We start from the raw sequence: 24,691 nt of genomic DNA, 5'->3' as shown, positions 1-24,691 counted from the left end.
GTGTGACAAGATAATAAAAATCAATATAAAACTACACACCAATGTGATACATACATATACCCCCTTCACCATTTAGTACAATGATACAAGTTTTTTTTTATTTGTTACTGGATGCATTTCTTTTGCGTCAGAACTTTGTATATCTCAGAAAAAATCTTTTGTATGTTAATTTTTAACTTGAAAAAAATTACATCTCCCTTCTTTCAGTGTCAAATCTGCCAACTTGGTAACATTGACAGTTCACATGTAATATAAAGTGTGTCTAAGAATACCATTTGTAAATCAACTCATAGCCCCTCTGGTAAGACTAACAAGAGCCATATTACACACGCTTAATTTCCGACGGGAAGAAGTTACCTAAAGGTTATAGGAGCACTTTCGTACATTTTATTTGGTGAGAGGAAATCGTTAAAAGCTTTGTAGTTATGATGATGCTAAGTACAGTTTCAAGTAAGTGGAAAAGAAGCAATCAACGAAGACAAGGTAAGCATAACAAATAACGCCAATGCAATATATTTTTTTGTTTATATCAGCGTATTTAGTTTGAAGAAAATCACTGAAGAAAGTTTGGAGTTATGCTCCGAACAAACTTTTTCAAGTAAATCTGATAAAAGGAAATAACACTAAAATAAGCACGGTTGGGTTATTGTATTTGCACACTGCACTTTCTTTCAATATTCTCAGTGTTTGAATTTTGAAGTATATCCCTCACACATTTTTGGAGTTGTACTCAGGACAAAATTTGGACAGTTTGAATTTTGAAGATTATCCCTCAAATATTTTTGGAATTGTACTCAGGACAAAATTGGGACAGATCTATGCACAGAAATCATTTCTAATATCCCTTCTAAGGTTTAAGGTAGTACTATTTCAATATTATCCTGTAACAGAGAAACAATGTATCTTGCAAGATATTCTATGAACATTCTTACTAGTTATCTTGGTAAGTCAGCCAAACAACTTAATGAAAAAATACCAGAGATACTGATCAGAAACAATTTTTAAAATCATGTATTGTCCGCCCTTAAATCGATCAGCCAGCATTGTGATTGAGGCAGGTTATCAGTATGAATTTTGACATATTGACCAAAAAAACAATAGGGATATACTGGTCATGACTAGTAACAAGTCAGTTGTGCACTGACATCTTCCTGCCCCAAAAATCCATTGAGGTCATCTTCTGACCAAATGCATTTGTGAAGTTCGAAGGTCAAGGGTCTATGAATTGTCGAGTTATTGATAGGAAACTGTTTTGACATACTTAACCTTTGACCCCCTGAACCAAAAATCAATAGGAGTCATATACTGGCCAACCCAAAGCACCTATGTATTTTGAGAGCCAAGGGCCTATAGGTTGTCAAGTTGATCAGAAACCCCTTTTACCTACAAGGTCAATATGACCTTGACCTTTGACCCCTTAACCCCAAAATTAATAGGGGTCATCTACAGGCCATGACCAATTTACCAAAGTCTCATGAGTTTTTGAGTTATTAATTGGAAACCATTTTGACATTCAAGGTCTATTTGACCTTGACCTTTGACCTAAAGACCCCAAAAACGATACTGGTCATCCTCTGATCATGAACAATCCCCACACCAAAATTGAAGTTCCCAGGCCTAAGCATTCTTTAGATATTGATCAAAATTCATTTGGTATATGAACTGATTTACCAACGGACAGACAAATGCAAAGCAATATACCCCCACTTCTTTGAATGCAGGCATAATAAAAATATGTAAAAACATCTAACATTTAAAGTAATATATATCAAAACAATAGAAAATCGTTTTTTACATTTATTAACAGTTAATTATTATCATTTATAATCAAAATCTTCTAAGTACTGCTCCATTGTAAGAACTTAGAAATATCAAATTTAAAAAAAATGAATCAAAAATCAATGAAGCTACAATGATTATACTTTTTTGTAATGATATCCTTTCATTTAAAACAGAAAAAAACACAATTTACATTTTTATTCTCAACAGCCATTCAGTCTTAGAGTACAAATTTCCAATTTAACAAACATAATTAGACAAAGTATAAATCATAGACTCTTTAATTGTTTACACATTGAATATTTACATACCAAATACAAATACATAGTAATAAAAAATTGCACAATCAACAAATTTTAAATCAGTATTTCTCACTGATTGTTCATGCATAGTGCAAATCAAAACCTTAAACTGATTAGTGATAGTGACTACACATCGAGTAACTTAATATTCTTAATTAATTAAATACATAATTTATATAAAATGAAAATTTTAATGTTTTAATTTGATTACAAAATGCATAAATCAATTACCTCAATCAATCTACACAGAGCAGAAGTATAAAAAATACATATTTTGTCATCAATGCAATTGATGGTAATATTTAAAGTAAATTACTTTTATATTGTAAATATTGTAAACACAAACACACTTATCTTATCACAAATAATATATCTGCGTAATTTAAGGTATACTTTCATGTTTTATATACATGTAGTTTATCATGTTCGAGCTAATGAACACTCTACCTTGCAACTGTATCAGTATCATTTATTAACACAAAGATTTTGATAATTCAAGTTGGAAAATACACAAAATGAAAATGTATTTTATTAGCACTGATTGTGTTAAATTAAGTTTTCCAGATAAATTTTTTATCCTTTTGGTATAAATGATCACAGATGTGGCTTGAAATAATGACTGGTTCCCATGGACTCATAATTTGCTTGAAACAGCTGGTTCCAGGGATGGAAGGGTTTCTTCAAATGCGGCTCTCAACACGTCTTCTAGTTCCACAGCAAATATAAATGACAACTCACCCTGGAATATATAAAAATAATCTATAACCTGGTTTGAACTTTTCTTTAATTTTTACTGATAATATAAATATTATATAGATGAAACTAAAGGCAATTATTGTGCAAAAAATGATCAAATAATATGCACCAGAGCACCCTGTGGCAACTGTTCTTGGCAAAATGGTTGAAATACCTTCAGAAATTGTATTCACCTTCCTGCCCAGACAAGCCAATATTCACCAAAGTTTTCTATGGAAACTTTGATATTTTTCTTTGGAAAACTTGTAAAAGGTTTGTATTTAGTTGTTTTGAGTAACTCTGCATTTATCTTATTACAGATTTTTTTCTTATAAAACATTAGCAAAAGAATGTAGAACAAGAGCTGTCAGTAGGACAGCAACGCTCGACTATTCTTAGTGCTTGATAGTAAAAAAAATGCTTGATACAGTTACCTCCTCCTGTTTACAGGTTGGGGTCATGATGGTGAACAAGTGTGCAAAGTTTCAAAGCCATATGTCAATGGACTTTGAAAATATTTGAACTATTACAAAAACTTTAACGTAAATTCTAAGTCGAAAAAGGGGCATAATTCTGTCAAAATGCTTGATAGAGTTACCTCCTCCTGTTTACAGGTTGGGGTCATGATGTTATACAAATGTGCAAAGTTTCAAAGCCATATGTCAATGGACTTTGAAAATATTTGAACTATTGCAAAAACTTGGGTCATGATGGGGAACAAGTGTGCAAAGTTTCAAAGCCATATGTCTATGGACTTTGAAAATATTTGAACTATTACAAAAACTTTAACATAAATTCTAAGTCGAAAAAGGGGCATTATTCTGTCAAAATGCTTGATAGAGTTACCTTCTCCTGTCTACAGGTTGGGGTCATGATGGTGAACAAGTGTGCAAAGTTTCAAAGCCATATGTCAATGGACTTTGAAAATATTTGAACTATTACAAAAACTTTAACATAAGTGGTTACGCCGACGCCGACGCTCGGGTGACTGCAATAGCTCTACTTATTCTTATCGAATAGTCGAGCTAAAAAGTTAAACAAACAAATTAAACTTAAAATATAACTCATTCCAATTTAATGAAAAACTTAACTGTTTTTGTTTGTTGTCTGAAATATTGTTACAACAATGATATGCAGGTATACAGAATACTGAATGAATGTGCATTTAATACTAAATTTATTGGACGAGTAAAATAAAATCATATTATGCGAGTCTCTGGCTAGTTCAATAAATTTAGTATTGAATCTACATGATTATAATATTTTAATTATCACATACCAAAAATAAGAAACTGTTTATAGTTAAAAAAGAATCATTTTTTCATGGATGCGCATATATTGTAATGCTAACATTTAGCACATCTTTACGCTATGTTTGTGTTACGCAAATGACGTCACATCAAATATATATGCATGGCCTTGTAACAACATTTTTACAAAGTGGTGTGTGATAAAGTTATACAAAATATGTATCTAAAAGGTATGCAAATCAGGCCATCTATGATTAATTTAATTAGCATTAAGAAAGTTACAATGTTTGGAAAGGGAAAATAATTTACCTTAACATTGTTGGGAATTTCTTGTAAATCTTTCTCATTCCTCTTGGGTAGGATAATTCTCCTGATACCTGCTCTATGTGCAGCAAGCACTTTCTCTTTTATACCTCCAACCTGAACAATAAAAATATAAAACAAAGTCTGGCATGAACATTTCCAATCTTGTTTTAGTTAACATTTACCCTGCTGAAGGGGAAAGTGATTAGTCTTTGCCACCAGTATAGAGCCAGGCCAGCCTGCACATCCGTGCAGTCTGACCAGGCTCAAACTGTTGGCTGGGCAAATTCAAATTCTCACCTTGATATCCCCTAAAATTGATAATGGACTGTTCCAAAATGGAAACTGAATAAGTCCATTTAAGAAATTTAGCAGGTTAAGAGTTAAACGAGTTATTTAACAAATAATATCATTTATTTGTCAGGTGAATATGAATGAATAATAGTAATATTTAGAAGTAAGGTTAAAGATTTCACTAAACAAGGGTCTTTAAATTTGAGAAATGTAGCATCAACTTCATACAATCAAATCCTTTTAATAATCCTTCAAAATTTAACAGAACACATGACATATGTATTTGTTAAACTCCTTAGAGCATGCCCCTGAACAAGTTAACTTGTAACTAACATAAACATCACTTTAAGGTCAGCTATATCTCTGATATCAAACAAATCTCAAGAAATATTACTTTAAAATAACAGATCATTGGCTCACTTATTTTAACTGTGAAAGATGACCCCAAAATGAAAAGTGTTTCAACTCTTTAAATCAGGCAAACAGCATGAAAATATGATTTTCAATTTAATTCCTCTTATATTTCTTTTGAATGTTTTTTACGTTTAAATTGCCAAAGTTGATAAATGTAAAACAATTCAAATCTATGTTTTAAAGCTTTTGGACCTCAGTGGAGTCCCTTTACATTAGAGACCAAACATAAATATCCCGAGATCTAATGGTCTTTCCATCCATAAAGAATATATTCTTAATATTGCTTTAAACAAATTAACCCAAATCTTTTGAAAGGCCAAGTCTAAAATTCTTTTAGTCAAAATATCTTAAACTTATTCAAAGAAAAATAACTCTGCACTTACAGGCAGGACAATTCCTCTGAGAGTAATCTCCCCTGTCATAGCTGTATCTGAACGTACACAATGTTTGGTAAAGAGGGAAACCAGCACTGTTGCTATGGTAACACCAGCAGACGGTCCATCCTTGCCAACAGCCCCAGCTGGGAAATGTATATGTACGTCCATCTTAGATATCTCCTTCTCATCAAAGTGAAACTGTTAAAAAATGAAAAGATATACACAATTCTTTAAAATAATTCATCAATTTTTTTTAAAGTTCTGTTGCTTCTACATCTTGAAATAGTCAAATTAACATCAATACAATCAAGAGTAAGGCAATCAAGAGTAAGGGGAAACATGTCCTAATAAATGCAGAGAAAGACAAGCTGGTCGGAATTAATATTGGAATCTGACAAATGAAATGCCCCATACTGGACATATTCATATCCTTCATTATTAAAATTTAACATGAAAATACCAGATTGCATCTATATTTTATTAGTTATCACAGAAAATATATTTTTATAAATAAAAGAATCATTTAAATATAAAACTCTTTAGCAAAAATAATATAATGAAGTATAGATACCATTCTAGCGTGTGTTTTCACCCAGTTCATGGCAAGATTGGCAGACTCCTTCATAACATCTCCCAGCTGTCCGGTCAAAGTCAGCGTCCCCTCCCCCTTCATGCATGAAGCCTCTACAAACATTATTTCTCCACCCATTGGTGTCCAGGCCAGGCCTACAGCAACTCCTGGGTGAATCAGTCGTTGAGCAACTTCACTTTCATACATTGCTTGCTGAAATCAAGACCCATATATATACATACATGTACAACAATACATGCAGTTTGAAAACTGTTTTACAACAACCTCAGAGCTAATCCTCATGTGTTTTTTAAAGATTTCTATAAATTAATTTGTTCATTGGTAAGTTTTACAATATTCTCAGTATTCATAGACAGACTGTTACTTACTAGGTTTATATGTATGTGGATCCTGCATTAGTACTTAAAAGTTTTCATTAGGTAAACGCCAACATTTCAACATAAATCATTTTGAGAAAACAAGAGTCCAGGATAAATGGCTTTAGACATACAACAAATCAGATTTATTGTTATATCAACTGAAAAATGCACTGAAAATTGCTTAACAATAGATAAGATGTCTTACACCAAGTATGTCCTCTATTGCACTTTCATCAATTACAATCGGCATTTCCGGAGGATGAGCTAGAGCTGATGCATCGTGGGTAATGTCCTTTAGCTTATCATTCTTTATATCCTTCTCTGAGTATTGACTGTCCAGTTTGTCACGTTTTGTCTGGTACGAACTTTCAGCAACTCTTACTGCTACTGCTCGACACAACCCTGCAATCTTCCTCTCGAGGGTTCTTACTCCAGACTCCCTTGTGTATCTAGAAACTGATTGCAAATATTACTGTGAGAGAAAATACAATTGACACTGAATACACCAAACTTGAAAATGTTACAAAAAATGACACTCAATTAAAGCATGTACATGTATAAGGTTTCACTAAAGAACGATATCATTGTTACAAAAATTAAGGTTTTAGTTTTGGAACATTTGCCCCTACAGCTGACAAGTTTGAATCACATAAAAGTATTACAGTTTATATTATTGGAACAGCTTTTAATTGTACAGGTTACAGTTAAGAATATAATGATCAAACAAATCAAAGAAGATAGTGTACATAGTAAACAGATCATTCTGATCTCCTAATAAGTTACTTAAAGCTCATTTAAGCCTTGTTTGATTGGGTTTTTTTGTTGTTGTTTCTTTTTTGTTATATGCATATATTGACACACTTTTCATCATATCTCGACAGTTCATCAAACAAACAGGATAACTAACCAGCAGTTACAAATTTCCCAGCAAGCGACCAACAACTAATTCCTCATTTCTGAATCAGCAGTATGAGACAAATGACCATTAGACTCAATGTCAAGGTCAATTGCCATTAACTAATTTCCGTTGCCACAAGATCTTATCTGCCACCCCTTGATTACAAATCTAATGCTTGAACTTTTGAACTAGCACACAGACAGGTCAATATAAATAAATGGAACACTATGGTAAGCAAAATGAAGACTTACTTATGATTTTAATACTGTCATCAGGAATCTGGAGCTGTTCTAGTGTTAGTCCATGATCCTTTAACTGTTTGGGTATAAGATGTTGAACAGCAATGTTCACTTTCTCTTCCTGTGTGTAACCTGTCATTCATAAATCAAATAACTATAAATATTAGTTTATATAAATTTATTTTAGTTTGATTGTGTTAGAAGCAATAAGCTTATTAAAACATTTCAAATCCGTTCTTGGAACCAACCAGTACTAAGCAATCAATGTAGTTTCTTGCTCAAGAAAAACAACGGCTTGCCCCTGACAGGGTTTGAACCCACACGGTCAGTAATTCTTAGATAACTTAACAGACGTGTTACCTCTCGGCCATGCCGCTACTTCACTGTAAATATTGATGATTCATAATATACCAATTATCAAACCTGTAAATTTTAAATGTTCAATATCAAAGAAAGTGAATGTAAACTTCTATACGCAAAATAGTAAAGGATGTAAATTAAACATGGTAGCAATCAGTTTGGCTGAATGACCAACTTACAAAATTAGGACATCATTTCACTTTTGGTGTATAGCAAACAGTTTGAAGTGGGCTGATTAAAATACTGTAACCCAACAAATATTCGCGACCAATTAATATTCGCTTTATTCGCGGATGGCCACGAAGCGCGAATATTTGTTTGCGCGAATAAGTCAGCATGATTTCGCGAATAAATTGGAGAGAATTTTTTATTTTAGACGTTGTTCATGCAAAGCTACTCGACCGGATATATTCGAATTTTACGGGCACCTGTTAGGAAGTAATGAATTGTTATGAATATTGCCATAAAGCAATAAAAACACAAACTAGGTAAACTACTACTATTTTATAAATATCAAAAGAACTCTATGTCAATATAGCAATTAAAATAAACATCCACATTTTAATACAGTTTATGAAATACTAGTAGGCCTATTGTCAATCACGTTCCGTATAGGGTACTATACGGAGCATGTGTCAGTTTTAAGTTTCTTCATATTTACACTTCTATACTAAGTTTACAGTATGCATACAAAGTACTCGCACTTTTTTTTAGAAGTCCAGCTTTTTTCTAGAAATGAAGACGAACGATGCGTACATGTACATATATAGAGAAAATGTTTTGCTGAAGTGTGGTCACAATTCACTTACCAATACAATATAAGGCTAGCGTATTGTTAATTCCATTTAAGACACCAATAATGACCTTAATTATTGAAGATTAATAGTCGGCTAATGGATTTTACGGCCCCATTGGACTTTCAAATCCGCGAATATTTTTTTCGGAAATCAAGAAAACGCGCAAATTAATATTTGCGAATATGTACGACCTCGGCAAAACGCGAAAATTTGTATTCGGGAATATAAATTGGGTTACAGTAGTTGTTTAGTTGGAACTGGAAGATCTTATTTAAAACAGAATAATAGATTAATAAAACATTAGATATCAAGTACAAGTACATGTATTAAAATATTTTAATGTGGAATAGCTACATGAAGTATATAAGTAATACATCTAATGTTCATTAGGTGAAACCTATTTCAATCACACATTTACACAAACAAATATCCTCTATATACATGTACTACCTGGAACATGAATAACTTCCATCCTGTCTAGAAGGGCTGGTGGAATTGTGTTCATGTTGTTTGCTGTAGCTATAAATAGAACTTGGGAAAGGTCAAAGGGCACGTTTAGATAACTGAGACAAATAGTTAAGGAAAAATAAAACCAGACAAAGATAGGTATCTTTGACTCTTACATTTTTAAAACTGGAAATGTGTCCCCAGGACACAGATACCCCAACCATATGACCTTTTCTGTTCAGAAGCAGTAGTGTAGAATGTAAATTTACACTCATGTTGCTAAGATACTCAATTTATGTACTTCAAAAGCTGGTACCTTTATTCACCAAGACTAGTACATGTATAGCCTAATACAGTCGAACTTCATTCCCTTTAACTCGGAGGGCCTGTGCAAATTTGTTCGAGAGATATTGGTAGTTCGAGCCAATCGGGGTTGAACTATTATCACATAGGACATAGGCATAAATGTTTTCCAGCTTGCATCCGTCGAATGATAAATACCTCAATATAATTGTTTGTTGTTACATCAGTTCCTCGAAACGTCATTACTTTTAAATATTAAGAATTATTATCCCAGTGTTTTCAAATCAGTATTGATGGTACACTATGTAAATCTATATTCATGCATATTGTAAATGGTTGAGTACGATTGGGCAACCATTTTCCAAACTTGATGAACAATGTTTAAAATATATTTATATGTTTATTATTTTGGCTTTTGCACATTTCACTTATCTCACGAGTTATTTTCTTTTTATAGTTACTAAAGACGGCAAATAAACAATATTATCATAACAAACAAATTGGTTTCAACACCTCTAGTTTTGTATCAATAAACCTTAATTGCCTTTATCACAATCACGAGGTTTTAAAAGCATGTGTCGCCGTCTGTCACTTATTTAGAACATGTCGACCCTTAACTTTTGTTGTCTTTTTGTGTTTGACCGAAAAGTTGTGATTTTAACTATATTTCTGCTAAAGGGACCAGAGATCAGGTACGAGAGTTTGAGCGATCCCAGGTAGAACAATATATATTATATAGGAATTTTGACGGAACTGGTCAATGAGTTCAAGCAAAGGGAGGTATTTAAGCGATCTGAGTTCGAGCGAACAAAGTTCAACTGTATATGCAAATTAAGGACTTGTTTATTTATGCCTTTTCTACGTTAGTTTACTCAAGTAGGTTAGTTTCTATTGTATTTTATCCATATTTCACAGATTTCCATACTGACATACAAACAACATTTGTTTCAATAATTACCATTGGTATATAGTTATGTTACAATATAACAAGGATACTGATCAGTGAAAGTATTATTCTGTTCTGGATCTAGGACCTCAAGTAGGGCGGCTGCCGGATCACCATGTAAGCTTTTACCCTGTCAATCATAGTTCAAATATAAATATACTAATCAAATAATTACCTGTATACATATAAAAAATTAGTGAAATTATATATGTGGAAGAGCACGAATCAAATTAGCATTTTAACACTGATAAACATATCAATATAAAAGAGGACATCAAAGAAGCATGGCTGCCTGTCAAAAATCTTTATTACTTATAGAATAAACAGTTTAAGTTATATAATGCCAAGCTAACAACTCAGGTACTTAAACTGCAACTGATGATACTATGCCATATTGCAGTCAAAAGTTTTCTAGAAGTGTTGAATATGTAGAATTTTAGAATATGCAAGGGAGATTACCAGTTTGTCAACTTCATCCAAGAGGAAGACAGGGTTATTTGTCCCACTCACTTTAAGCCCCTGTATAATTCTACCAGGCATTGAACCAATATAAGTTCTCCTGTGACCTCGGATATCTGACTGGTCACATACACCTCCGAGGGAAATCCTAGAAACAGTATGAAAATAATACATTTACATCATAATAAAATAAACGAAATTTAATGTATGAACCATTTGCACTTAAATTAAGATAAGTGGCATGGCCAAGTGGTTAACCTGTAGGACTAGTAATCTAAGGATTGCTGATGGCATGGGTGAAAATCCTGTTGGGGCAAGCCATTGTTTCTTTGAACAAGAAACTTAACATTCATTCCTTAGAACTGGTTGGTTTTCCAGGAATGGATTCAAGAGTGTTTCAATAAGCTTATAGCTTCCAATACAATCAAACTAAAATAAATTTGTATAAACTAAATTACTTTCAAATCTGACTTAATCACAGAATGAAATAATGAAGTAACTACAAAATTAAATACCTGTGAAATTCCCTGCCAAGTGTATGAGCTATAGATTTTCCAACGCTTGTCTTCCCTACACCCGGTGGTCCAATGAAGCAAAGGATAGGACCTTTTAGCGACTTCCTAAGTTGTCGGACAGCTAAATATTCAAGCACTCTTTTCTTTAATTTCTCTAGTCCAAAATGGTCAGCATCCATGTCTTTTCTAGCCTGTTTCAAGTCAAGTGAATCCTTGGTGCTCTTAGACCATGGTAACTCAACCATTAGTTCCAAATAATTCCTGCATAACATAAATAAAATTTACATATACATATGAGCTGGGCAATGACAAAACCAACAGTGTGTTTGCAACCAGCATGGATCCAGACCAGCCTGCACATCCGCCCAGTCTGATCAGGATCCGTGATGTTCGCTATCAGTTTCTCTACTTGTAAAAGAGTTTGTAAGCCAACAGCAAGGATCCTGGTCAGACTGTGCGGATGTTGCTTTTGTCATGGCGCGGCTCAATTATTGTTTTAAGTAAGTAACAGTATTGTAATAAAGAAACAGTAACAGTAACTACTCATAGTAGTATAGTAACAGAAAAACTAGAGCTATGACTAGAGGTGATTCATACCTCACCCAACAACTTAAATATGTGAAATATGAGTAGTCTGAAACCAAACTTAAACTTTGCATGTGTTATTTGTGTGTTATTTGTGTACCAATGATTATTACAATCTGTTGCTTTGTAAAAGAGTTATCGTCTAGAAACAATAATTGTTTTTAAAAAAAAGAAGGGGCATAACTATGTAAAAATAATAGTAGTAAAAAGTACTTGTCTGAAGCCTTAGAAATTTACATTGCCAATCTCTAGTACATTCTACTTGTTTTGACAGAAAATAATGAATACATTTAATACAAATCAAATAGATTTAATTTTATTAAAATTCTAGTAACCTAATCATAGCTTGTTCAGGCATATGTTGAGGCATCTTTTTCAATCTTTTCAGCTCCTTTATTGCTGCCTTATGTGCATGGTCAGGCATTTCTGCTTGCCTGAAATATAAAATCATACTCCTTTGTAATAATAGCACTCATGAGTCCTTAAAATATTTATATACTTAAGTATTCTTCATAAAAGGCAAGTGTAATATTGATAAATAAAATATATGAGCCGCATCATGACAAAACCAACATAGTGTGTTTGCGACCAGCATGGATCCAGACCAGCCTGCGCTTCTGCGCAGTCTGATCAGGATCGATGCTGTTTGCTTAAAAACCCTATTACAAGTAGAGAAACTGATAGCGAACAGCATGGATCCTGATCAGACTGCGCAGGCTGGTCTGGATCCATGCTGGTCGCAAACCCACTATGTTGGTTTTGTCATGACACGGCTCATAATTATATATTTATATGTTTCACAAACTTATGACAGAAGAAACTCTAGTTATTAATTAGACAAGGACTTTGAATATCACTGTGACCTTGATTGAGTGACCTCAAGGTCACGAGGGGTCCTCTTCTGGTCATGGACAATGTAACTTCTTAGTTGTTTTGTGCATGACCTCAAGATCCAAAGGGGTCTTCCACTGGCCATATGCCTCCTGAATTAAAAACTTAGGCTCATCCCTTCTCAAGAAATTGATCAAACATTGATTTTATGAAAAGGGTCACTGCGACCTTTGACCTGATGACCTCAAAATCAATAGAGGTCCTCTACTGATCATGGGCAATGCACAAACTTAGTTACATATTCAATAGATTATTCATTTACAATTTATCTATAAGACAAGGACATACAGGCTATCCCATCACAGAATGCTTCCCAGTTTGTCAGAGGTGGCATAAAAAAAACTCTGAACTTTGAGAAAAAATCTTGAAAATGATAAGATTTAATCCATGTCATTTTCTGTGTGAAAAAATGGATTGTGAAATTAGAGATTATCTTTATAACAATGTGAGCTATCTGTCAATTATCTATATGTATACTAGTATATACTTTTTTAATTACAGAAGTGACCTACTTTATTTTAGCTTCAAGGTCATGTAGTTCATCATTATCCTCATTATCATCATCATCAATGTCCATCTTCATCTTACCACGGAATATACGTCTCATATTTCCTGGCCGCCCACCTTCCTTACGAGAGTCCTTGATTACCAATGCTCGATCCTTTTTAGCTTTCTGTAACAACTTCAGCCCCTGCAAAATATGCATACATTTTTTCATGTAGTTGTGCCCGGCAAATATAGCATTTTCCCATCTAATTTGGGTGTGCAAAAAAAGATTATACCATAGTAACTTCACAGTGCCTGTCATTCACAAAAGTGTAATCATTAAATTTTAAAAAAAGAAGAAAATTTTTTTAATTTGTATGAAAACATCCGCTATTTAATGCTAAAATATACTGTTAAATTTGGACTGCTACTTAAAGCAATGTTTGTCCCAAAGGCAGAGTTTCTCATGTAAACCGAAACTGTACTTTCGATGTCGCCACAATGAGGTTGCAGACATGTACACTAATAAAGCTCATTTTGATTGTCTGGACACCCAAGATAAAAACAGGATTCGATATATAACCCATTTATTAATGAAATGTAGCTATGTGACTATGTCTGTTTTTATGAAATTTATAAAATGCAGCTTTAAACATAGTTTCAATTCAATCATGAAATATACCCAAGGCATTTCATTATTTCACAATTCACATCTATATATAGAGGCTTATTTACCATAGACTAAACTCAGTGGCCTTGAACTTGAGTGTAGAGTATAGAACAAGATTTGTTTGTAAAAATTTCATGCATGCAAAAAAGCTTTTTTAAGGATTAAAACTCAATTACAGTAAATAATGTAATAAGAATGTATTGCAAGATAATGACACATTTCGTTTACTTTTATACCATAACTTGACTGGTTTCCTGTAAAAAAGATAACAACAATTTTCATGGTTTCATAAACTTTGCTAAATATGACCAGCATCATGACAAAACAAACTTAATGGGTTGGCGACCAGCATGGATCCAGACCAGCCTGCGCATCTGTGCAGTCTGATCAGGATCCATGCTGTTCGCTATCAGTTTCACTACTTGCTATAGGGTTTGTAAGCGAACAGCATGGATCCTGATCAGACTGCGTGGATGCGCAGGCTGGTCTGGATCCATGCTGGTCGCAAACCCATTATGTTGGTTTTGTCGTGACGTGGCTCATATCTTAAATGGACTGATCAATCTTTCAATCTGAACAATACCATACATCATCATTCTTAGGGAAAATTAAACAAGAGGGCCATGATGGCCCTGAGGTCGCTCACCTGTATATAGGCCCCCCCAACCCCCACCCCCCCAACATGCAGGGCCAATTTAACCCAAGGGCTTTTATTTGCACAAACTTGGTAGACACCCATAAGAAGATGTTTCATGCTAAACATCTAAGCTCTAGCTCATTGGGCTTTTTAAAAGAAGATTTTTTTTCAGTTTTTACTATACACATATAGTTAAAAACAATGACACCCCTGGGGCCGGGCCAGTTTTGACCCCAGGGCTTTTATTTGAACAAACTTTGTAGACACTTACTAGAAGTAATCATGTTTAATATCTAAACTCTAGCTATTTGGGTTTTTTCAAAGAAGATTTAAAGTTTTTGCTAAACACATATAAAGAAAATCAATGACCCCCGGGGCGGGGCCAATTTTGATCCCAGGTCTTTTATTTGAACAAACTTTGTAGACACTCACTAAAAGATGTTTCATGCTTAATATCTTAACTCTAGCTATTTGGGTTTTTTCAAAGAAGATTTTTTAAGTTTTTGCTTATTTACACATATAAGGAAAATCAATGACCCCCCGGGCAGTGCCAATTTTGACCCCAGGGCTTTTATTTGAACTTGGTAGACACTTATTAGAACATGTTTGATGCTCAATATCTTAGCCATAGCTCTTTGAGTTCTTTAAAAGAAGATTTTTTAAGTTTTTACCATATGCATATAGGGAAAATCAATGACCCCCGGGGCGGGGCCAATTTTGACCCCAGGGCTTTTATTTGAACAAACTTGGTAGACACCCATTAGAACATGTTTCATGCTAAATATCTTAGCTCTAGCTCTTTGGGTTCTTTAAAAGAAGATTTTTTAAGTTTTTACTATATGCATATAGGGAAAATCAATGACCCCCCGGGGCGGGGCCAATTTTTACCCCAGGGCTTTTATTTGAACAAACTTGGTAGACACTCGCTAGAAGATGTTTCATGCCAAATATCTAAGCTCTAGCTCTTTGAGTTCTTTAAAAGAAGATTTTTTAAGTTTTTACTATATACATATAGGGAAAATCAATGACCCCCCAGGGCGGGGCCAATTTTGACCCCAGGGCTTTTATTTGAACAAACTTGGTAGACACCCATTAGAACATGTTTCATGCTAAAAATCTTAGCTCTAGCTCTTTGGGTTCTTTAAAAGAAGATTTTTTAAGTTTTTACTATATGCATATAGGGAAAATCAATGACCCCCCGGGGCGGGGCCAATTTTTACCCCAGGGCTTTTATTTGAACAAACTTGGTAGACACCCATTAGAACATGTTTCATGCTAAATATCTTAGCTCTAGCTCTTTGGGTTCTTTAAAAGAAGATTTTTTAAGTTTTTACTATATGCATATAGGGAAAATCAATGACCCCCCGGGGCGGGGCCAATTTTGACCCCAGGGCTTTTATTTGAACAAACTTGGTAGACACTCACTAGAAGATGTTTCATGCCAAATATCTAAGCTCTAGCTCTTATGGTTTTTTAAAAGAAGATATTTAAAGTTTTTTCTTTCGGTTGCCATGGCAACCAGAGTTCTGCATGGAATTAAATTCTTTGAACAATTTTTAAAGGTGACCACCAAAGGAACATTCCTGTGAAGTTTGGATGAAATTGGCTTAGTGGTTTATGAGGAGATGTCATTTAAAGTAAAAGTTTACGGACGGACGGACGGACGGACGATGGACGGACGACGGACGGACGGACGCCGGACGAAAAGTGATCACAAAAGCTCACCCTGTCACTTTGTGACAGGTGAGCTAAAAATATACACTGACTGAATAATAAACAGTGCAGACGGCACAAATTGTGACTGATCTTGGTCTGCATTGGTCACATGTGTAAATACAGTTGCCCAAAGCAGGTTAAAGGTTAAGATTCAAACTTACTTCAATCTGCCTCATCAGTAAAGGTAGGGCTTTCTTAAATCTGTCGAGAAGATCTACAGCATCTAGCACTTGTATTTTCTCTGTGTACGAAGCTTTAACCATAGCTGCACAGATATCAGGCAGATGTTGGCTAGGTACACTCTCTAGCATTCTCTGTAATACAAAAAAAATTACATGTATCTACATAAATGTTGTTGAACATGTACAGCACTAGTCTGAAGTTCCTTCCCCTTATACTAGTCTGGAGTTCCTTCCCCTTATACTAGTCTGGAGTTCCTTCCCCTTATACTATGTTATAGTAAATGTAGGCAGGGAACCAGACTAGTACAGCACTAGCAACAATTATGGCAGACCAAAATAACCACAAATTTTGCATTTAGGCTAATACTGGACCTTTCACAATTTTTACCTCAAAAGAAATTTCTTACATATTTAATCCCTTCAATTATAATTCAATTTAAATTAAATCCTGCAGTTATTATCAAACACTTGAGTATTCTCAAACACTCATGTATTCTATCAAAAAAATGAATCACTTTAAGCAAATTTGACCAGTTTCAGCATCAGATATCTATAAGAAAATCATTGAGTAAATTGAGTTAACTAAAGACAAGATCTTTTCAAATAGTTTTGAATATATAAATGTATATTTTATATTTATAAATATGAAAGAAAGTGGAGAAATAGTTAATGAAGATTATACATGTACTACCTTTAGTTTAGATACGACTGGTATAGAGACATCAAGCATGTCAACTAGTTTGGATGCCTGCTCTCTAAAATTCTCAGCCAGATTTCCCAGCTCTCTATTACTGTTTAGATCATCTTCTACAACAATAACATAACCAGAATTACCATAAACATTTAACATAATCCTATTGTTTTTTGTTCTTTCGCTTTTTTATCTCTTTTTGGATTTAAGTCAAACTGCCCTGTGCATTTTTTCAGGTTTTATGTAATTAAGTAGAACCACTGAAATTCCACAAACAATACAGGCAATACAACCCTGACATGAAAGTTTCCAAAGCTTAAAAGTTCCAGGAGGGATTCGGGCCCATATCAGTCAGTAAGTGAATCTAACCACTCTGTAGCAGAGGTGCCAAAGCTCTTCATTCAATACAGACATAATAGATTAGAATGATAATGTTTGGGAATCATCACTAATATAATCTGTGTCTAATAAAACAACAAGAGCTGTCACAGACAATGCAGCAGTCCTGAGATTACTGGTATAATGGTGTTTGATTCCCAACTTCTAACCCAAATGTGGAAATTTACACTTTAAAGAAGCTGTGTAATTTTAAAGAAATTGACCTGATTTTGAAATAAATTTAAATTTAATAAATATATCACTGCACACAAGATCCATATTGAAATTGAAAGTTTTTGTTACAGACAGGGAGAAATTGACCATTTTCAATGTTTACTTAAAACTTGTATAACATTCTTGATTTATCAGTGGTAGTTAACTTTCCCTTAGTTGAATAATCAGTTTAAAGTCAAGGTCACAGGTAACAAAGCAGATTTTGTTTCATTTAGTAATGATGCTGTACTAATACATGTATTAACCGTATTTCATCTACATTCTGTGTTTCTGGATGCTTTACTAATGAAAATAACTTTTTTATCAGCAAGTATAAATGTCAACTTCACTGCACTAATCATTTGTAACAGCATTGCAAGATCATTTTGTATACATAATATATCAACAATATATACATCATCACCTTAGTGCAGTAACAAAATAAAACCTTCTAAATTCAATAGGAGTTAATCAGTTATTGCACTAAGGTGATGACATGAAGTTGTACATCTCATTTGGTACAAATGTACCACATCAAAACAGATACTATTTTTAGAAAATTGACCTAGATTTGATATTTAATTATAGAGATTAAAATCTAGGACTCTGTCTTAAAATTCAGAACAAGAAAGAAAATTTCATAAACGCAACTTTTGAACCTTTTCTTACAATTTAACATAATCTGGTACATGTATAATTTTTAACATCTGTACTCTTAAGCCATGTAAAGTAAAAATAAAAAATTGTTCCTTTTGTAATTACTTTTAAAAATACAAAATGTAATTATAAAACAGTAAATAAATTTTTTCTGATAAAATTATATGATGATTTTATTTTTTTACTTTTCCTCCAGACTAAACGAAATATAAGATTGATATATGGGACAGAAAAGTAAATGAACATGAACAGAAAAAGCTGTCAGAAGTGTCAGTGTGCTCATTTGTCTTGATAATGAATTATAGTAAACAAAGGCATAACATAAATTAAAAGACATAATAATGAACATCTTAACAATAAAATATAAATTTCCAAATTCTATAAATCACAGTTAGATATTTACAGAAAGAAGTTCTAATGAAAAAGCTCCATGAAAAATAACAAATTTTTCATGAAATTCAGAGTTCAAAAAGAAAATAATTATTGAAATACAGTTGCCTTGTTATGTATCATGAGGGAGATCATTGTTTGAAGTAAATCCCTTGAGTAATAGTCTAATGGATACGATTGAGTGAAAAGGTAACAACTCTTTTAATGGAATTTAAAGGGTGAATAATTTAAGAAACATAAATCCAGTAAATCCTTAAGTAATAAAGAAGACAGGATATAAAATATGTAACTGCTTAAAAACTTAAATCTACACTGTGGATGGTGAGGAGACTAGCTAAATATATACTTTCAAGAGCTAAAAAGGTACCTTTCGAAACCTATACACAATCAGTCACTGATACTCAAGCAATCCTAAGCTTTAGATCATAGAAGAAGAAGTTTTGTCATAACTTAAGTTATATCTTTAGTGATTTATGTTACTGAAACTAAAACAAATGAAGTATTATGTAAAAACAGCAAAAATGCCTATAGATATACATGTACCAACCATAGCAAATAATATAGCATGTAAACAGTAAACTAAATTATCTTACCAGCATCATCTGAAAGTTTGTCAAGTTGTGTCACTGTTGCTATTGGAAATGGTGATTCTTGCAGCAATTGTTCCCGTCTAAATCTACACAAGCCAGTAACCAGCAAGGTGTATGATGGCCTGGGCCAGTTTGTTCCTGTTACCTGCACAACAACAGCTGCTGTTCCAATAGAATGTAGGCCTGACAGTTCATCTGTCTGTTATGGAAATAATAATGTTACTTTATTTACTATTCAGCTACATTAATAAAAATATACATGTATTTACACATACTTTAATACCATGGGGTTCATTAACAGACTGATTCTCTACAACTCAACTAATTTTTAAAATTAATGACAAGAACTCAAATCAATGTCGCACAATGGTCCATTCTGTATATTCACTTAAAGATCCAAATTTCTAAATCTTGGGATGTGTATCACTCCTTGTTCCACTAAAAACATCAAATAACTAATCATAAATAGGATTTGAGAAGTTGTCTTGGTGTTTTATTAACAGTTTATCAGCCAATTTATGTTTGCTTACATAAATTTTCATGTTTTGCCAAGGTTCCACTGATCATCAAATATGTATCTTTATGTTTTTCAGATTCAGATTTTTTTTTGCAAATTTGCAAGTCCAAGGGGTTGCCCAAATAACGTTTTTTAAGTATTAAAAGACCATCACTGTGCATCTACACTTTGATTATCATAATCACCATGCTTTTGATATTTAGAGAATTTATCTATTTAGAAATTTAGTTTTTCACTGACAATAATAATGATGATTCATTGTCAATATATGAATATTCAGATACATACCTAGGCATCAACAACTTCCAGACAAAATGTGTGAAGAAAATTTTGTGCCATCTACTAATACAGCAATGATCAATCATTGGGAATTTATTTATTGGGTTACGCTCACTAAGACTAAGCTTTTACAGAAGAGTATTATATGAGTACAAAAATAAAAGAAGGAAAGCTATTAAGTCAAAGAATGGAATGGTTTGTGTAATCATTAAGAAATAAGACTATTGCTTTTTGTCTGATTGATAAGTTATACTGACAGAGATTTACCTGTGAATCATCAACTGGCTCTCTAGGTATAACTCCTACAATAGTACTGCTCAAAGTATTCCTGCTCAGTAAGTGGCTCTTTACCATGTTCATACTGTAACACAATATACATAGAAATTACATTTAAAGTAAGTTAATACAGCACCTTTGATAAGAACAATGCATGTGCTACTTACCTTTATCAACCAAATTCAAGACTGTTTATTGTATTATTTGGTATTATTGCACTTACCTTCTCAGTAAGATGAATAACTTTGTGATATTTGTATTTTTTAACTAGTTAAATTATTTACAAATAGTTTAATTATTTACAAGTGACAGCTGATCAATTGTTAAGTGTACTATCTTACTATCTAAATTATTTAATGCTTATGTTATCATAAAAAAATTGAAGGATAAAGTTTCAAAAAATTAAGTTATGACCAAATAGTCAAAATCTTTTTAATCTCTTTAATGTACACTGTTTACTATGTACAAAAATATACCCTTTCATGGTGAACAGTAAGAAACAAGAGCCGGTTGAACCGGGTGATGCTCCCCTAATAGGTTTTGGACACAGGTATACCTCTTGTAGTGTCAGAGATATGTCACAGACAAAGTTCAAAGTGTAAAAACAACCAAAATGTTGCACACGACACATCGTCTCAATATGGTGATCATTTCTGTGAAATAATTTTAAAAATCCGACTTCAAATAATGAAGTTATGGACCGGACACAATTTTGCTGCAACGTTATGCTGTGACCTTGACCTTCAAGGTAGCTACCCAAATGTTGAATGTGGCACTTCGATTCAATATGGTGATCATCTCTGTGAAATAGTTGTTATATCCAACTTCAAGTAATGAAGTTATTGGCTTGACACGATTTTGCTGCAAGGTCATGCTGTGACCTTGACCTTCAAGGTAGTGACCCAATTGCTGTGCCCAACACGTTGTCTCAATATGGTGATCATTTCTGTGAAATAGTTTTGAAATCTGACTTCAAATAACAAAGTTATGGGCCGGACACGATTTTGTTGCAAGGTCATGCTGTGACCTTGACCTTCAAGGTAGCGACCTAAATAACAGGGCTCAAGCTAGGTTCAAAATTTAGGGAGAAGTCACTTCTCCCTCCAGCTGCTTTAGGGAGAAGTGGGGAGACTTTAGGGAGAAGTGAGGAGATTCATTTATCGATGTTTGTTGTATGTTATCGCAATTATGTTGACTCATTGTACATATATTATTAAATGAATTGGATTTGTGTTACAACAGAATATTCAATTTTAATTTAAAAGTAGTTTGAAACAAGTAATAAGAATGAGTATCATGTAATGCAACCATGCATTAAATGAAGATAAAAAAGCCATAGTTGATTCCTATCATGGATCATATCATGGGTGGATTAACAGTTATTCCCTTCTGATTTACTATTAAAAACCTTGCGCCGGACATTATATTCATATTCACTTATGTTTGTAAAGAAAATGAAAGTAGATAACAAAAGAAACGATCTTTAATTTAACTTCATTTGTAATAAATACAGTGTAATACGCCGTCAATTTTATCAAATTTAACTCGTCTACAAAAAAGGTTATCATAACTTTCATTTAAAATTACCGTTACAGTTATATGTCGAGCGGTCCTCTTAATTCTGACAATCATTTGATAGTGAAAGTTTAATTGACGTTTGATCCGTCCATCATAAATAATTGTTACGGGTAGTTGTATGTTAGCGATTTAATGACTGGTTTAATAATGTCGCCTCGATTAAAACGTGAATTACGATTGGTTTCTCGCACGTATCGGTAATCTCGCCGTGGGCGGAGTCTAATTGTTCCTCGAGCGTCTGTTAATAAGACTTTTATGACATGTTGGTAAACAAACGGATTAATGACATTTCGCGTTGATTGAGATGCATGACAGTCCCTTTTTCCGGCGGCGAGGGTAAACAAAGCAAACACACACAACAAGTTATTCTTGTCGGTAATTTTCAATAATGGATCAATAAAATCGGGCGACTTCATCTTCGCTTTCATGTAGGATGTCGGCGAAGTCAAACGGAATTCGGCGACTATTTCGCCCGAATCGCCCACAAGCTCGAGCCCTGTAATAATGTGCGCGACACGTTGTCAAAATGTGGTGATCATTTCTGTGAAATAGTTTTAAAATCTGACTTCAAATAACAAATTTATTGGCCGGACACGATTTTGTTGCAAGGTCATGCTGTAACCTTGACCTGCAAGGTAGCGACCCAAATGTTGCTCGCGACACATTGTCTCAATATGGTGATCATTTCTGAGAAATAGTTTTAAAATCCGACCATAAATAACTAAGTTATGGGCCGGACACGATTTTGTCGCAAGGTCATGCTGTGACCTTGACCTTCAAGGTAGCAACCCAAATGTTGCTCGCGACACGTCGTCTCAATATGGTCATCAGTTCTGAGAAATAGTTTTAAAATCCGACTTCAAATAATGAAGTTATGGGCCGGACATGATTTTGCTGCAAGGTCATGCTGTGACCTTGACCTTCAAAGTAGCGACCGAAATGTTGGGCGCGATACGTCGTCTCAATATGGTGATCATTTCTGTGAAATAGTTTTAAAATCCGACTTCAAATAATGAAGTTATGGGCCGGACACAATTCGGGACGAACATACGGACCGACTGACGGACGGACAACCCGACGACTATATGCTCCCCCGAAATTTTTTCGGGGAGCATAAAAAGGTGAGTGTGTCTTATTGGACTAAAAGATAATGCAGCACTTAACCCCAGTTTCTTGTCTCATTATAGCGAGCTCGAAGAGCAGGCCCAAAGGGCCTGCTTGTAAAGCAAGCTTTACTGTAACGTGAGTACCTGCTAGAAAGTGATGCTTTTAAAAACTTCTCTAGAAGTGGGAAATTGACACATCACAACTTTTCGAATTATAGGATATCAACAAAAGCCCAGGAATTCTGTTTGAAAACGGATGCATATACTGGTCTCCTGCCACTTCTACAAGGCCCAATCCATAATAGGACAGAGAACCAGAATAAATGGAAACAGTTTATAAAATACCAAATGAGTTTAAAAACAGAAAATGTAAAATAAAATGAACGATTTTTTTATACTATTTCACAGTAAAAGTAAATCGAGCTCGCTTTGACGCTTTGCCATTTTCATATTATTATGTCCTAGCTTAAAAACTGTCAGGACTGCAATGTTCTATAAAATTCTTATTTTTGACCCTTGTAATTGCAAGAAGTACTATAAAATTCCAGCCTAAACTTATATCAAATGCATTATCTTCAGTCAAAAATATGTAAAACATAGCAATATGGATATTTTTGATCACAGAAATTACAAACAGTTTCATGTTAAAAACATAAATCTCATTTTTTTTTATATCCGAACGGCGTATTCACCCGAAATAGCTACACTTTTAAATTTTACTTTTATCAATACTTACTTAATCATGTTGCGAACGGGAATCCGCATTGATGATCCAGGTAGGAGGACATTATCTTCGACCAACAAAAGTGGAAGCTTTCGCGGAATCGATATTGAATTTGACATTTTGCTAGTTTGTTTACCTTTTTTCTAGAAGTTTAGGGAAAAATCAAAGGTTATCCGTGCATAATTACAAGGCTAAATTCCGGGCTCCAATTTTACGGCATAATCTGCCAATCAAAAATGTAACTTACTTTTAAAATTGCTCTGCGTATAATAAGATTTCATTTTAATATTTTATCCTCAAATCATTAAATCATATATAGTTATAATTTATTTTCTAAAAAAACAAATGAAATAAAATGTAAGTTTAATGTTTCATGTCTTTAGTGTGACGATACCACGTGACGTTTAGGATACGTAACACGTGTTGCCCGATTCATGCATGTTTTTTATCGAAAATATATGGGTTTTTTTACAAAAATAAACGGCACAGATCAACTGAAATTGTACAAGATATCCACGGAATATCAAAATTAAGATGGTTCCTGAAAACATTCGACATTGCAATTTGTACCGAACTAGTGATTTTTTGTTTTGACTTAAAGTCATATAAATCCGTGAGTCATATTAAGGTGGTAATTAATACCGAACACACTGTTTTTACTCTGTTCAAAAATCATATTTCAACGTCTATAATTATACACATTATAAGTAATTAAAGCACTTTTTCCAAGATAAAATTACTGAAATACTAAGTTTG

The 24,691-nt window shown here is 33.6% G+C and overlaps 1 protein-coding gene across 1 annotated transcript; it reads right to left on the bottom strand.

Annotated features, from left to right (window-relative positions):
- Positions 1-1,784: 1,784 nt before the first annotated feature.
- LOC132732324 (lon protease homolog 2, peroxisomal-like) lies at positions 1,785-24,127 on the bottom strand. Its single transcript, XM_060718725.1, has 17 exons — positions 23,948-24,127; positions 20,519-20,612; positions 19,459-19,654; positions 17,228-17,343; positions 16,516-16,668; positions 13,358-13,536; positions 12,290-12,388; positions 11,370-11,630; positions 10,855-11,002; positions 10,446-10,525; positions 9,150-9,262; positions 7,555-7,674; positions 6,611-6,861; positions 6,026-6,238; positions 5,461-5,652; positions 4,376-4,486; positions 1,785-2,820 (listed from the first exon to the last, which is right to left on the bottom strand). Exons 1-17 carry the CDS (start codon positions 24,052-24,054, stop codon positions 2,716-2,718), a joined length of 2,538 nt encoding a protein of 845 aa, XP_060574708.1. The 5' UTR covers positions 24,055-24,127; the 3' UTR covers positions 1,785-2,715.
- Positions 24,128-24,691: the final 564 nt, after the last annotated feature.

This window comes from Ruditapes philippinarum, unplaced genomic scaffold, assembly GCF_026571515.1.
Source record: "Ruditapes philippinarum isolate M1 unplaced genomic scaffold, ASM2657151v2 ctg864_1_1_1_1, whole genome shotgun sequence".
Taxonomy (NCBI): Eukaryota; Metazoa; Mollusca; class Bivalvia; order Venerida; family Veneridae; genus Ruditapes; species Ruditapes philippinarum.
This window is presented reverse-complemented; position numbering and strand designations above follow the sequence as displayed.

Excerpts from the sequence above, each read along its gene's own strand:
- LOC132732324 (XM_060718725.1), bottom strand. The coding sequence starts at position 24,054 with ATGTCAAATTCAATATCGATTCCGCGAAAGCTTCCACTTTTGTTGGTC. Across the intron at positions 17,344-19,458 it reads CAAACTTTCAGATGATGCTG|AAGATGATCTAAACAGTAAT; the intron begins GTAAGATAATTT and ends TTATTGTTGTAG. Across the intron at positions 11,003-11,369 it reads CTTGGCAGGGAATTTCACAG|GATTTCCCTCGGAGGTGTAT; the intron begins GTATTTAATTTT and ends TACTGTTTCTAG.